General features: G+C 38.3%; 1 protein-coding gene across 4 annotated transcripts in view; it reads left to right on the top strand.

The window, feature by feature from the left end:
- The window catches only part of LRMDA (leucine rich melanocyte differentiation associated), a 1,113,439-nt gene that overhangs the window by 1,059,520 nt on the left and 37,238 nt on the right, over positions 1 to 16,681 (top strand). For 2 of the 4 annotated variants that reach the window (XM_089897238.1, XM_089897241.1), the window contains one exon: positions 4,692 to 15,677. The exons of the other annotated variants lie outside the window; for them this stretch is intronic. In XM_089897238.1, the coding sequence (XP_089753364.1) occupies positions 4,692 to 4,849 (158 nt within the window). In that variant the 3' untranslated portion in view covers positions 4,850 to 15,677. Of the gene's footprint in view, positions 1 to 4,691; positions 15,678 to 16,681 lie in introns of those variants that run through there. 4 annotated transcript variants of the gene reach the window in all.

Genomic DNA, 16,681 nt, shown 5'->3' on the forward strand with positions numbered 1-16,681 from the left:
TTGGCTTGATCAATTTTGCAACACATATCATTTGCAGCAATTGAGGAATATATATTATATATATATATATATATATTATAATGAGGACAGATGATCTTAGGGAGAATTAGAATTTTAATTCCTTTGTTTAACTTTGCCAGGGTTCCTAATGTTCAGTAGTATCACAGTTGATTCTGGGTCCAGAAACTTGGTTTGCTGTTTCAGTGGAATATTTTTGAATTCATGTCTTGGACCTCAATCTATATAAATCTGTGTTTTCATTGGTTTAGAAAATAACTTGCACATGATATACTTAGGGATGCTTTATTTTAACAGTTTACACCTTATAAATAGTAAATTCTGCTGGAAATTTTGAGGCTGGATACTTAATGGATTCTTTTGAATGTCCTGCAACTTCCTTGAACCTCCAGAAATTGTTTACTAAATTTTGTGCATTGGCGTACATGCATATTTTCTAGGGCTAGATTTATAGTTTTCCTAATATTCTCAAAAGGTTCTCAGAACCCCAAATATTTAAATACTACCATCCTAGAGTTATGCTGTCCTGTATGTTGGCCACTTGCCACATATGCTTATTTACATTTAAATTCACTAAAATTCAATAAAGTTAAACATTCAGTTTCTCAGCCCCACATTTCAAGTGCTCAGGAGCATCACGTGGCTAGTGGCTGTGATACTGTGCAGTACAAACATGGGACATGGTTTCCATCTTTGCAGAAAATTCTTTTAGGCAGCATTGCAAGATGTTGGTTCTCAAATGTTGGCACGCCTCAGAATCCCTCAGGTGGCTGTCTTGAAAACAGATTGCTGAGCCCCAGTTCCAGAAATTCTGATTCAGTAAGAGTGAGAGCGAGTGATGTGTGATTAGGGAAGTATGAGTAAGGTGAGTAAGCAGTCAGTGTAGGAGTCAGTACGTGACTAAGGAGGGTCGGGACTTTGAGTTTCTTGCACGTTCCCACGTTAGACTGATGCTACTGGTCTAGGAACCCCTGGGATAGATGAGGGTGGCTGGGTTGGTGGGGGGTTGGCTTTACGTCATGGAGGAGAGGGAGGAACTTTTACCAGAAACTTTCTGTGACTCAGAACTTCTTGGCAATCAGGTCATGGGTCTGGACAATGCCCATGGGTCTATCTTTATTCTATCTCCATTCAAGAGCCATATATATATATATATATATACACACACACACACATATATATATATATACACACATACATATATTTAAAACAGCAACTCTACTGGGTTTTTTTCTTAGGATTTTTTAATTCGGGAAAGTATAGTGGTGACTGATAGTAAATTTAAATAAATAAATAAAGCAAGCAATCTGCTGTAAAAACTACATTGTGTCTGCCTCATAACCAATTTCGATAGGCCGGATATGAACCCAGGACAATACGCCTTTTGGAGTGTTTCCTTCTAAAGCTTATCTTCAGGAGAAATATGGATTTTTTTTTTTTTTTTTAGAAATATGGATTTTTATAGTGGCTTCCATCTTATCTAGAGTCCAAGACGTACTCGGGCCTTGTTATGTATGGAGTGTTGTCATATTACAGAAGACAATGGTCTTTTCAGTGTATGAGAGGAGAGGCAGAGTGGATGAGAACAAGGCTAGGTATGTGGTGGTCGTCAAGCCAGTGTTGTCCTGGGGGAGCAGTAGAGGCCTAGCCCAGAACTCCACAGAATGAGTGTGCCCCTCCCTCATCTCTACCTTTAGCTGTAGTCTCACGTTCTACATAAATCAAGAACCAAAACCATGTAAGAGACTTGCTGATTATTTTCCTATAGCCCAGGCCGTCATACATCACTAATACATTATGTCACTCCTTCCTTGGGAGCCCAAACAGGACCCCCAAATCCTTTCCAAGATAAGACTTAGGCAGCTATACCAGTCAAATGAAACATATTTGCTATCCTGGATGTGAATGATGAAGAGTTGAGAGGGCAGATTTTTCTCTACCAAAAAGAGAGAACACTCACCCACATTTAAAGCATCTTACAAACTTAGTTTTTGAACATTTTCCACCACCATGAAATTAGGCTGAAATGGGGACTTCTTAGCAACACAGAGGGCTGGGTGCGCAGACTAACAAGGAGGATCCTGATTTGTCAAAATATGTTATGCGATGATAAATGCAGCCCCTACAAAATGCTAGCTTTGATTAATTTGGGGAAACGAGAATCAGTTTATTCTTCCCCTGCTGGCACTGAATGATGGTTTGTAGGATCAGTGCATGAGAGATCTGAGAGTGGCAGCTTGACTGGAAAACACTGAGGCTGCCTTTGTGAAGGCAGAATTCCATGAGCTACGTCATTCCTGGGATGGTTCCCTTTTGGCCTTGTGGTGGGTGTAGCATCCAGGTCACAGCTGGTACAGGCAGACAGGCTCAAGCCAGGATAAGTGATATTGAGAGTGTGTGTGTGTTGAGGTGAGGGGCTGGGGATGGGTTCAGCCTGGATTTTCTCAAACTCAGACCCCTAGCTGAGTGCGTGGGCTGCTAAACAGGGATGGAAATGAGAGCTCTGAGCTGAGGTTTAGGACCAACGTGCTCCAGCCAGGCTGAAGAGGTAGCTGAGTGTCCCAAATCCCCTGATGTGTAAAGTTTCAGACACAAACTTGCAGCATATTTTTTTCAGGAGGCTCATGCCAAAGTCATTTTCTTCCCTATCAGGAGCAAAACAAAGAGCAGTAATGATTGGAATCCTTCCATTGGTGAAGACCATTTCCAGAGACTCTCAGGAAAGACTGATCTTACATGTAGACTGAGTAAATGTAGGGGGAAGAGCACAGACAGGGAGTCCAGAAGAACCAAATTTTAATCCTGCCACAAGATCGTGGTGTGACCCAGTAACCTGAGAAAGCCACTTAATTTCTCTAGGGATTCATTCTCCACTTGTACAGTGAGTAAGACAGATTAGATAATCTTATCATTTCTTCCGGCTCTAAAATTCTGTTGAATGAATGGATGACTCGTGATCATTGTTGAGGTGAGGTCTTCCAGAGTCTGTGACTCCAGATGTGATGCCTTGCCGGAACTTTAGCCACTCTCCCATCTATGACTTTCATCCTGTCACCATGTCCTACCTGATCTGCCCTTTCACAGCCCACATTTTCTTCCTGTCCAGTCTTCTTCAGGTTAAGCTTTAGAGTTCAGGGATTTTAAAACTATTGACCTGTGTCTTCCAATGTATTCCTTCTTTGAAGACCAGGTTGTAAAGTAGAAAAAGAATCAGCTCCTTTAGATAAAGCAGGAATGAGGAGGTTCTGTAACCTCCACCTGGCTTGCCAACATTGTCTTCCCAACCTTGTCTTCCCAAGACAACCTCACAGAGATGACAGGAGTCAGAAGAGTTGAGTTAAAACCACAGATTTAGACAAAGACAGCATGGAAGACCAATGGCCAGATGATCCAAGGAAACGTTTGAAAAATATTATTCGACTACACAAGTTACTTCAGTGCAGTGTGGTAAAAGCTACCACAAAGGTAGCTTATTGTATATTTGTTTAGTATACAATAAGGGCACGTAGGTGGCAACTAAAGATGCTGCTTGGATGGAGAGAAATCTAGAAAGACAGTAGAAGAAACACTTGATCAGAAAGGTGAGGAAGATGCAAAGAAGAAAAGACATTCCGAGCAAAGAGCACAGGGCTGTGAAAGCATGGCAGGTCATTTGCTATTGTTGAAGAATTAAGTTCAAGGCGAGGGAGCATTAGAAAATAAAGCAAGAGTCATTTTATGAAGAGTACTCTCTGCCTTGAAAATCTGAAATGTTGTCAGGGGTATAAAATAGCAAGGGATCTACATTTTACAAGTGTACCTCTGGCAGCCGCCTTCTTGGGAGACCTGGGAAACAGACAGCAGAATTAGAAAACCTTGGGTAGAGTCAGCAATGGATAATAAAGGGGGACCGAGACTTACAGCTGGAGAATGGGGCATGGGGACAAAGAAAAGAGATGTTAAGAAAGGTGAATCTGTAAATACCAAAGCTAATTAAAAGCTTTCAGGAGAGATTGTTTCCTTCCTACCTTCCTTCTTTCCTTTCCTTTTTTTTTTCTTGAATGTGTTTGTTTTACAAAGGTTATGCTAACCACATGCTTTTCAGAAGAAAACTTGTTCCAGTGCTTATTTTCATTGGATGAATAATTCAGCACCAATGGAAATTATACTTAAATAGATACAAGGGCCTAATTAAGCTAACAAGAGACAGGTGTCTCAGAAAGAGTCTCAGGAATCTATACTTCAGCCAAATCAAGCCACGTAGCACCCAACTCTATGTTTTTAAATTAGACCTATGGCTCCCTGGTAGGATTTTTAGCTCTTGTTTGTTCTTATTAATGATAAAATAAATAGTAGGCATTATTCATAAAAGCTTTGAAAAATACATGAAATTATAAGAAATAAAAATAAACCTGTGATCCTACCACCCAGCAGTAAATACTTCTAACATGTTTTCTTCCATTCTTTCTTGTACACATGTATGTGTCTGCATATATTCATAATGAAAACTGCAATTATATTGCATATTGATTTTTATATTTTTTTCTCACAATATTTTATCATGAGCATATTCCTCTATTATTAAATAGTTTTCAAATATATATATTTTTAATGGCTGTATTTAACTTTGTCCCTGTTGTAGGATGTTTGAACTGTCTCTATTTTGTGCCCGTTGTCTTATTGTTGCCCCGTAGCGAGTGGGATCAATATTTCACTTCCTCCCCAATTGGTTCAGATGTCAAGACTAATGATGCCACACATGCACCAAGTGAGTATGGAAACATTTATTGCTTACATCATCAGGCTTTCTGGCCATAGGAGGGGAAGTACCACGCTGGTGTACTTGGCCTAAGTGGGGAAGGGGCAAGTGGCTTTGACTTTTATTATGGTTAGGGGTAGGCTGGCATGAAGGTTCCCATGTGAAGGCTAGGGTTTGTGGATTTGAACTTCCAATGTCAAGTGAAGGAGTACCTGGCCTTTTCTTGTTGGCTTGCCCAGATGTGGGGCAAAAGGGAATGGGGAGGGATGAGGTCTGAAAGCTTTCAGCCACCCGATGGTGAAGTCAGATGATCTTACACATCAGAAAATCCCAAGGAATCCTCTAAAAATCTGCTAGAACTAATAAATGAGTTAGCAAGATTGCCAGGTACAGATCAATATAGAAAAAAAGAAAAAAATTCACATGTATTTCTATACATATGCAATGAATAATCCAAAAATGGAATTAAGAAAATAATTCCATTCACCGTAGTAAACAAAAGTATAAATTACTTAGGAATAAATTTAACAAAAGAAGAACAAAACTTATACTCCAAAAACTCAAAACATTGAAAATTAAAGAAGACCTAAATGAATAGAAAGACATTCTATGTTTATGGATTGTAAGACAATGTTATTAAAATGAGAGTGTTCCACTACGTGATCTACAGATTCAACGCAATCTCTATTAAAAACCCCAGATGGGGCTTTCCTGGTGGCGTGGTGGTTGAGAGTCCGCCTGCTGATGCAGGGGGCATGGGTTCGTGCCCTGGTCCGGGAAGATCCCACATGCCGCGGAGCAGCTGGGCTCATGAGCCATGGCCGCTGAGCCTGGACATCCGGAGTCTGTGCTCCGCAACGGGAGAGGCCACAACAGTGAGAGGCCCACTTACCACACACACAAAAAACGCAGGTGGAATTTCTTTTGGTAGAAATTGAAAGCTGATCTTAAAATTTTTATGGAAATGCAAGGGATGCTGAATGGAAGACACAGTCTTGAAAAAGAAGACAGAGTTGGAAGACTCACACTTCCCAGTTTCAGAACTTACTGCAAAACTAGTCATGAAGGAAGTATGGTACTGGTGTAAGGATAAACATGGAGATCAATGTAAAAGATCTGAAAATCCAGAAATAAACCCTCATGTGTAAGGTCAATTTATTTTCAACAACGATATTAAAACATTTCAGTGAGGAAAGAATAGTCTTTTCAACAGATGGTGCTGGGACAGCAGAATATCCATGTGCAAAAGAATAAAGTTGGACCTCCTCTTCCTTACCCTTCACCCAGAAATTAACTCAAAATGGATTATAGACCTAAATGGAAGAACTAATAATGTAAAACTCTTGGAAGAAAACATAGGAGTACGGTCCTCATGACCTTGGTTTAAGTAAACTCTTCTTAGCTATGACACCAAAAGCACAAGTGACAAAAGAAAAAATAATGATGCACAATATCGCTATTAAATGGGAAGATGGTAAAAACAACAGCCTTCTCCTTTAAGTACATCTTGTATCTTGGGTCTTAATTTCCGTAACTATTTTTTTAATCTATATTAGGCCATATTAAATATTTTCACCAGAGGTAGTATTTCCATTTTTGGCCCGTGAGGTCCCATTCTGTCAAGCTGATCTTAAATATCAAAGATGTAGTTTTATTTCAATTGATTACTCATTGGGTCAGAGTATCCATGTCCACTATGGGATATGCTAAGACCATGGGGAATTTAGACGAGGCAGTAGTTCTAATGATTAAGATAATGCATACCTGTCTGTCTTCTGTTTTACATTTGATAACTCTTCGAAGAATATGGGGCTCCTTTAAATTTAGTGAAGCCCCCAGTTACAGATGTAATTTGAGCCCCTGTGTTCGTTGAGGCCAGGAACGTTTGCCAATTTGTGCACCTCAGCAGAGATTAGAGTTCATTTAGAACCTGTGTCTTAGAGACAACAAAAGCCAAAGCACACCCTTTTAACTTTTCTATTGTTAAATTCTTTCAGTGAATTTTAGATTTCTAATTATGGACTTCCATTTTAGTTTTCTCCCACCCCTCATTTTTCTTTTTGGTGGTTGCTGGATATACTTTCATGGGGTTCTTCTCGACCTTGTTTAGATTTATGTAAGTTGTCTTCCTCCAAAGAGTGCCAATTCCATGTCATCAGGGTTAGGAGCCTCCCCCTGTGGCAGTGGTTGTTTTATTGGATGTAGAAACACTGGCTTAAGTAGGGTTTGAATGTACCCTTTGGCATGTTGATAAGCCACAGCACTCAATGTGATGGAACAGGGTATCTTTGTCAGTCAAGTTTACAGTTGTCTGGTTAGGCGATGATGTCCTCTGCCACTTTAAGAGCTGTGGGGATAAAGCGTTCAAGGTCATCCTTTGATGACCTTGCATGTGTGTTCTTTCCCTGTAACTCTGAAGATCAGGTTTGGTTTTGGTGACAGAGACATAGGCAGCAGCAGTAGAGGCATTTAAATCTTTGTAGGGACCTAGAGAGTGATCTGTTTCTAGGATGTAGACCTCAGCACACCACGTGGTGGCTGTTCATCTTTACAGGAGCATCACCCAATGGGCCTGTATACTGCACAGGGAATCAATGTTGGTCTTTCCCCTGATTATATAACAGGGCCCATGCCTGGTTGAAAGACTCAATCCGTGGTCTCAGGGTAAGAATTTTTTCCCTGAACAGACCATGGGTCACAGCTTATGCTGGAACTGAGGTACAAATTTAATCTGAGGTGCAAAGATAGGTCTCGGCTAAGGCTACTTTAAGAAGAGCCCCAATCCTCTATTCCTGTCCCTAAACACCAATATTGAAACTTTGACTTAGGTTGGTTTCAATATAAGAGAGGCTTGGTGGGACTCAGCAAATGCAGCTCAACGTGTGCACTAGCCTGCAGGCTTCAAAAATGCACCCTAACCAGCAGGCGGCAGAGCCTATGAGCAAGTCAAAAGCAAAAAAAGAAAGTCCCCGAGATGACGGCGGTCATCACCCTGACCATACTGTACACAAGGCCAGTTGTCTTGTCACCCCCTCCCAAAATCGGATCCCATGACAAGACTGATGACACCGCATGTGGGCCAAGAGCATATGAAGATATTGATTACTCATGAGGCTTTCTGGAGAGAACAGGACAGGCATCCAAGCTGGCTCATTTGGCTTCAATGAAGCGTCTTTGGTTTTTATTGTGGTTAACAGTAGTGCCAGGGAGAGGGTTCCTCTATGTGTGCCAAGGTTTGCGTGATTTGAACTTTCCCACTGGTGCCCAGGGGAGAAAGAGGAAACACCTGGGCTTTCTTACCAGCTTGCCAGATGTGGGGCAAAGGGAAAGCAGAGGAATGGGACCTGTAAGGAAAGAGACCTGCAAGCTGTCAGCAGTCAAATGTCAAAACTGGAGTCAGATGCTTTATTACACCGATATAAATAGTTCTGTGATAGCTATCCTGGTGCACACATATTCATGGGACTCTGAAGAAATGGGCTTTTAGAAAGCTAGAAATATGGAGATACAGTATTGTTCAAGTACAGTTGAGTATTGACTACTCTCCCCGCCTGTTCAAGAAACAGAAGAGTCCTGTATCTGTAAAACTTCTCCAACATGGAAGCACATACATCATTGTTATGCCTCCTTCTGGGATGATTATGCAGCATTTGAGAAGTAAAAGGGCAGGAACATAAAAAAATGGACTTTTCAATACTTTGCATGGACATGTCCCAAGCTACTAACTATACTCCTTAGGGGCTAAGGAGTATACTAAATATACTCCTGAGAAGTAAGAAATCCTGTGATGTGCTGTATCTACTCCTATTTTGTGTGGCCACCTTACTTATGATAGACTTTTTTGTCCTTGGTTATTAAATTAGGAACTTAATACAATCTTAAAATTGAGAGTCGGTGGAGGGTTTGTTCTTGCAACTCCATAGGCCACCTAAACTTAAGTTTACAGTATCTCTGAATATCTCCTTAAGCTAAATTTCCAGGAGATAAATGAAATGGCCAGTCTATCTACCAAAAAAATTTTTTTTGGCAAACTTCATTAGTTAAATCTCATTATTTGGGGGTGAATTTTACCTTGAATTTAGTGCTGTCATTCCCACTAACTTGAGTGTTTATATTTTTGTGTATGTTGAAAATAATGTGTATTAGAAAGCATGACAGACTAGGCACCCTTAATACCATCCTCTTTAAGATATCTAGTTTCTAGATAAATAGTTATTGTTAATACATTTCTGGGTCAGCTCGAAATTTCGCCAAAAGGGAAAAAAAAATCAAGAAAAACATTAAGCTGAAGTCAGTGAAGGAAGTAGGTATTTGCTTCAAATCCAGACACTGAAATATGGAGATAAAGACTTGGACCTACCCCAAAACAGGGGATGTGAACCCAAAACTTCTTTATTAAGTCTGGATCCTTGAAATTTAATCAAGTGGTCTCAGGTCTGTAGCACAGATCCTTTCTGGAAGAAAACATCATCAGTTCAGGCTGTCAAGATGTCCACAGGTTGAGAAAAGGAAAATATGAGCACACAGTCCAAAATCACCAAACACTCAAAAACACGTAAGTGTAAGGTAGCCAAGAAACAGACTCCCAGTGACATCAGATATTAGAATTATCACAATCTGAATATAAAACAAAGTTGTATCAAATGGTCAAGGAAATGAGATGGAATGAAAAAGAAAAAAAAGCCATTAGAGACAATAAAAAGTAACCAGTCAATTTGAAAAATATCTGTTTAAAACTTTTCATATAAAAATATAATTCTGTATATTAAATAATCTGGTTAGATTAAATAGATTAGATCATTGAAGGGAATTATTAGTAAACCAATGAGTAGATCTATAGAAAGTATACAAATGCAACACAGAAATACAAGGGGATGGAAAGTCCAAAGGGTTAGATGACATGGAGGCTAGAATGAGAAGGTTTTCCATTAAGGAAATCAAAGTCCTAGAGAGAATAGAAAAGAAATAGGAGAGGCAATACTTGAAAATATGATAGTTGAAAATTCTTTAAGATGTTGAAAGATGTGAAAACATATCGGAAGACATGATACATGATAGAGGAAGCAGGATGAAATTTCCAAAGCTGCGTCTAAACAAAAGTATTAAAACTGCAGATTACCAAAGACAAAAGATTTTATAAGTAACTAGAGAAAAAACAAAATGCACTACAATGAAATGACAATTAGAATGAAGGCAGAGGGCAAGTTTCTTACCATCAAAATGAAAGCCAAGAAGCAGTGGAATTATATTTTCAGAAAACTGATAGAAAAATATTAGCCTAGAATTTTGTTAGAAGTGAAACTGTCTTTCAAGAATGAGTGCAAAATAAAGAAATATTGCTGTGTACAAAATGGGAAGAATTTACTACCCATATAGTCAATTAAAAGAACTTCAAAAGCGTGTACCTGAGAAAAAATGGAAATAATCCAGGAAGGAATATTTGGAATGATGTTCAATGTGGGAAAAAAAAATGTCTTAGGATCAATGTACTATGGTCAACTCATTGCATATAAAGCAAGTATTTACATAAAAAGTAAGGAAGAGCAAAGTATATATAATAGTCAAAGATTTCAAAATATTTCTCTCAATTCCTGATAAGTCAAACAGACAAACAGTAAAGACATAGAAATTCAATACAATTAACAAACTGGGTGTTTTTTGGTTTGTTTTTCTTTTTTTATTGAAGTGTAATTGATTTTCAATGTTGTGTTAGCTTCAGGTGTGCAGCAAAGTGATTCAGTTATACATATACATATTCTTTTTCAGATTCTTTTCCTGTATAGGTTGCCACAAAATATTGAGATAGTTCCCTGTGCTATACAGTAGGTCCTTGTTGTTTACCTAAAAGTAAACATCATTAGTTTTTTAAGATCATTCAATGATCTTTTCAGTAAATCTAATCCACATATAAGTGATAGCATATGATATTTGTCTTTCTCTGTCTGGCTTACTTCACTTAGTATGATAATCTCTGGGTCCATCCATGTGGCTGCAAATGGCATTATTTTATTCTTTTTTATGGCTTAATAATATTCTACTGTGTGTGTATGTATATATATATAAGTGTATATATATATATGTATGTGTGTGTGTGTGTGTGTGTATATATATATATATATATATATCTCACATCTTTTTTATCCATTCGTCTGTTGATGGCCACTTAGGTTTCTTACATGTCTTGGCAGTTGTAGATATAATGGACAGAAGGCCTAAATAGACACTTCTCCAAAGAAGACATACAGATGGCCAACAGACACATGAAAAAATGCTCCGTGGGACTTCCCTGGTGGTCCAGTGGTTAAGACTCTGTGCTCCCAATGCAGGGGACCCAGGCTTGGTCCCTGGTCAGGGAATGAGATCCCACATGCCACAACTAAAAAAAAAAAAAAAAAAAGATCCCAAATGCTGCAACAAACACCTGGCGCAGCCAAATAAATATTTATTTATAAATAAGTATTTAAAAGAAAAAGAAAAAATGCTCCACATCGCTAATTATTAGAGAAATGCAAACTAAAACTACAATGAGGTATTACCTCACACCAGTCAGAATGGCCATCATAAAAAAGCCTACAAATAACAAATGCTGGAGAGGGTGTGGAGAAAAAGGAACCCTCCTGCACTATTGGTGGGAATGTAAATTGGTGCAACCACTATGGAGAATAGTATGGAGGTTCCTTAAAAAACTAAAAATAGAGTTACCATATGATCCAGCAATCCAGAGAAAACTATTTAGAAAAAATACATGCACCCCAATGTTCATTGCAGCACTATTTACATACAATAAACAAGCTGATTTTAATGGACATATGAAAAACTGTGCACAATTAGAGAATAGACATTCTTTTCAAGCATATAGAGAACATTTTAAAAATTGACCACATCCTAAGCTATAAAAGCAGGTTTTAACAAATTAAAAAAACTAGGTATCACTCACATGTTGGACTACCATCTTTAGTATTTGTACATTAATAAGTTAACTAGAAAAACCTCATAAGTTTGGATATTTTTAAAACAGTGGTTATAACTCATGCTCATAAAAATAATAGAGATTAAAAACTCCTAATGATAATAAAATTATATGATAATTTAAAATGTTTATAGAAAATAGTAGCATGCATCCATTTATAATAAAAAATCTCTCATGGAACTTGAGGAATTGAAGGGAACTTCTTAACTAAATAATGAGTGGCTACAAAAAACAACCCAAAACAGAACAAAACAAGTAAAGCGTATTTTGTTCTTAATGGTCAACAGTTGAAGCATTTCTTTTAAAAATCAAGAGTTTATTCAGTAAAAAGTAAATTGTCCTCCTAACCCAGACTGTATTTCAGAGTATGAACATGCTGAACTAGAGTCTGAACATGCTCAGTCAGTTTTGGGTATTTTTATTTTTATGTTGTAAACAGTTGTTTGCATTGTTTACCCATTTCCCTAAGGAGATGTTAATAATTTTCATCTTGATTTGTAAGAAATATTTACTACATTAGAGATAGTAACCTTTTGCCTGTCTTAGATGATAAATATAAGACATCTTTTTGTTTGCAATTTGGGTTTTTCTTTTTTATGATGTTTTACCATGTAGAGACAACTTTTTACAAGACCAGGTCTGACAATATTTTCCTGTATTATTTCTGCCTCTGACTTTATGCACATCCCTAGAGATCGGAGCTTCTCCAATCATTTTTTGTTATTATTATACAGATACTTTTTGTTCATTTGACTATCTGGTTAGGATTGCAGATTTATTTTGTCCCTTTAACATTTATTAAATAGGTCTTCATTTCCTCACTGTTATAAAATATCAACTTTATGATGGTCTAAATTCCTTTATAATGGAATCTTCTTTTTTTGCTTTCTTTTTTTGTACCATTAATCTCACTTTAATTTTTTTACAAGTTCCATGTTTAATTATTGTAGCACTGTTATTTATGAGGCAATGATAATTTTCATCACCCACCCCATTCTTCTTCTTTATCTTTTTTCCTCCATTTTTATTGGACACTTTGTGAAAAATTACAAACACTATGCCTGCTCTCCTTTTTCAAAATGATCTCAACTATCCTTTTTTAATTTATTAACTAAGTCGAAATTCACTTCCTGAGGTTGAAAACTAGAAACATAACCAATCCTTTTGATATATTATTTTTAATTTCATTTGTCCCATAAACTTGGATAGAGCTCAGGTAGGATTGTAAAGTAAGAAACACTTCTATTAGTTTGAAAAGGAGATGGTAGAAAGGAAATAGTTATGCTCTGACATAACCAAAGTTTTAAAAAAATTATCCAGTATTATTTATCTAACATTATTTCTCCAAAGCATCTCATCTACTCTAGTCAGACAAATCTCTTCATTATTCATGCTCTAGGCATGCACATTTCAAATTCTCGGCCTTCACTGAGAATATTCTTTTCCAGGGACACTTTTTCTCTTCTTTTCTGTGTATTAAGAATTGTTTCTTTAAAGAATTTTTAGGGCTAAACTTTATCTCCTCCAGCATGAAGCTTTCTTTCAATATTCATAGCATTTATAATCTGTCCTATACACTCTAAACATTTTAGAACTTTTTCTAATTATAAAAACAATAAAACAAACTCACAGAACATTTGATAAAGAGAGAACACATATTTTATATAGCTCTAACTCCCTCTCTCTTGTATAAATTCCCTAACAGTATTTTTAATATGAATACATAGTTGTAACCCTGGTGAACTTATAGCTTTGTATGTGATTTTAGCAGAGTATCAAGCTTTTCTCTGTTGCTTCATAGTATTCATTATTACCATTTTAATAGCCACCCAATATTCTATAGAGTCAATGTACTATTATTTACTTAATCTTTGCTTTATTCTCTGTTCCTTATAATAGAAAACTCTGCAGTAAAATCTTTGTTGTGTAGTTTTCCTCTCTTTGGGGAATGATTTCCTTAAAATAGTTATCAAGAATTGGAATCAAAGTAAGAGTATTTTCAGGGTGTCAGTATATGTTACTGGATAACTTTCAGCTGTCAGTTTCATGTGTGAGAGTTCTGGTATCCCAGCAGCTTTGATTTCACTGGGCATAAATATTATTCTATTGATGATTTAAGAGAGAAAGAGAAAAAAAAGCATGTTAAACACATTTGTCCCTAATTCTCTGTTGTGTGTATTAGTTAGCTTTCATGATTTAATTTTTGTCTCCCCAAAGAGATTGTAAGGTCCTCAACAAGAGTAGAGACAATGATTTGTGTTTATTCTTTGTGACCTACAATATCCTAAAAAGAAAATACAGCAGATGTAGTTGTCTTTGGTGTTTGCTTCCTAATTGACTGAAACCTTCACAAAATGTCTTTCTGTTCCTCAAACTTAGGGTCAATAGTGATAGATGCATTTGGTGAGCAGCAAATTCGTGGCATATCATCTCCAAAAACAAATGCTTAAAGTAAGCTCACCTAGAGAGGTTATGCTTATCCTTGGAATCAAGGTTAGTTGAAATTTCCTAAATAAATATGTATTTTGAATTTTTTAGAATTTCAGACTCATTTATTCTAGCTATTATTCAATTAACAAGGCATAGCTGTTCAAGCACCATCACTTTCAGTGTTTGCCCATAGAAAGATCAGGCAAAAAACAGGGCTCTGGTCCTCTAAACCTCCTGCCCTGGGATTCGAGAATGAACCTTGGCTCCACATGAAAGTAAAAGTTACCTGTGATAGAGAAGTACCCTATTGCTGAGAGTTTGCAGCTACACTTCTTCCCCACTTTATCCTTGCTTAAGAACAGTGTCAGGGGTATGATAGACAGTCCATACATATGTATTCGTTGAATGGTTGAATGAATGAATCTGTGTGCTTAGGTTGAATTAATCAGTCACTCTGCAAATATTTATTGAGCTCCTGTGAGGTGCAAAGCCCAGGGTACTTGTAACTGTGAAAAAAACAGATAAAGTTGACAGATCCTATACATAGCAGGGGATGGATCTAATGACCTTGAGGTTCCATCCAGTGCATTTTTCTCCAGTTCGTGTGCATTCCTTTTGACACATGTCACATCCACAGGCCAAATAAAACTCCTCAAGCTGTGTTTATATGATGCACGATGACCCTACCCCACCTCCACCCTCTCCACACATACCCATCTCCCCCAAGGGCCTGAAAAGGAGTTCTATGATGTGGATTCTTAGTGCCGGCGACTCCTGGGCTGGGATGAGGAGGGCTCCAGATGGAGGCTTTTGTGGAGGGCTCCCTTTCATCCTTGGCTGTAAGCAGCCTGAGCTGTTATATTATAAATGAGTAATTTACAGCCTCCTCCCCAAGCCCTTCTTTGTAGGCTGTTTCATGGACTTCGTTACCAAAGGTACCAGCGTTCCTGGTGCCTTTGATTTCTGTGGACACCCTGGACCAGAGAAAAGAGTTGTCGCCTTGAGCATGTGCACGTTGCCTTTCACATGTCCTGCAAATGGGTGCCTGCCAGCCCTCTTCCCCAGATGTCGTCCTGACCATTGATTTTTCGCTGCTCACTTTTGCAGTTATTAGTCAGTGTGAGGCCAGGGCACTTAGCTCTCCACTTTAATTATTCATCCTTATGAAGAAAAATTTCTCTCTCGTGCTTTATCCTCCACCAGTCCCGACCTGAGCACACGTGGACTCCTCCTTCCTTCCCTCCATGAGCGCCTGGTGTGTTGAAGGGCCTTTCACCAGTGTACTCGTTCCATTTATGCCTTTAATATGCATTTTGTGTTTTGCCAAGGGGGTCAGGAGGGCACGTGGAGAAGCCAGATGGCTTACCTCTTCCCTCAGGAAATGCAGTGCTATTTAGCTGGGCACCTTCCCAGCTCGAGGCAGGGTAAGATTCCACTGTTTCAGGGAGAGTTGATTCAAATGCCACTGTCTCTGAGGGTACAGCTCCAAGTTCCTCTCAGGCTGTGCGCTTCTGTCCTCCTCTGCCACTCTGGAGTTTTCTGCCAGAAACAGAATTTTAGGAAATACTAGGAAAAGGGTGGGAAGTGGGGGGGGGGAGGGAAAAAGCAACCCATTTTATCGATGGCCTTTTCTCAGATACAAGTTTCTGTTGTTTTAACCTGACTGAAATAAGAAACCACAATCCATGGATGAAAAGATAGTGGACAAACTCAATGAAGCCATGAGCACCCTGAGGATGTATGTCTTTTCCCCCCATTTCTGGTTTTTAATGTTCCTTCCCGGCTGCCATTTCCCAACTTCAACTTTTGAAAAGCCAAACAGTTTAACTGGCCAGAGTGGAGAAACTTATTTGTATGCAGCACAAATCGCAGAATCTGTTCTCAGCCTGTGCTGAGTGAAAAATGGCCTGCATTTTCTTGATAGCCCATGTGGTTGTAAAGAATAAATGGCTAATGAATTACAGATGAACATTGACGCAAATTAATCTTCCTGCTGTCCCTGGGTTATATGGCAGCCATTTAAAAGTTTAATCAATACACTAAAGTTGAAAACATGCAGGCACTGCAGTTGTTTGGATGTAATAAACATCAGAGGGAACCGGGAGGTTTGCGCTCAGTCCATGTATCATAATGACAGCTATTTATGTTTAATGGACTAAATATTTTTTATTGGAAGGGAGCAAATGTCAGCTTAACTTTGTGAGCCCCGCATTCAACTTTCCTTTGAGGTTGGTGAAAGACGGCTGACGTGTCACTGGAAATGAAATGTTAAGGGGGGAAAAAGCAGAGCGGCGACAAAGCGAGGAGGAGGCATCGTTTGGAGACGTGATGCAGCACAAGCATTCAGCAGCAATTCATTAACGAAAACGTAAACTCTGATATTTCTAATGTTGTCGTAAAATGGTTTACTAGGAACAAATTTAATGGTTATTAGGGAAAACAAGTGCCCAGATCTGCCTTTTGGTGCAGGCTTTTGTTTGAAAACTCTTTACCAGGTCATATTTGCTAGAGATTTATAATTAGTC

This window comes from Delphinapterus leucas, chromosome 16 (assembly GCF_059928025.1).
Source record: "Delphinapterus leucas isolate spDelLeu-1000000601 "Yukka" chromosome 16, BTC_Dleu_Yukka2, whole genome shotgun sequence".
Lineage (NCBI taxonomy): Eukaryota > Metazoa > Chordata > Mammalia > Artiodactyla > Monodontidae > Delphinapterus > Delphinapterus leucas.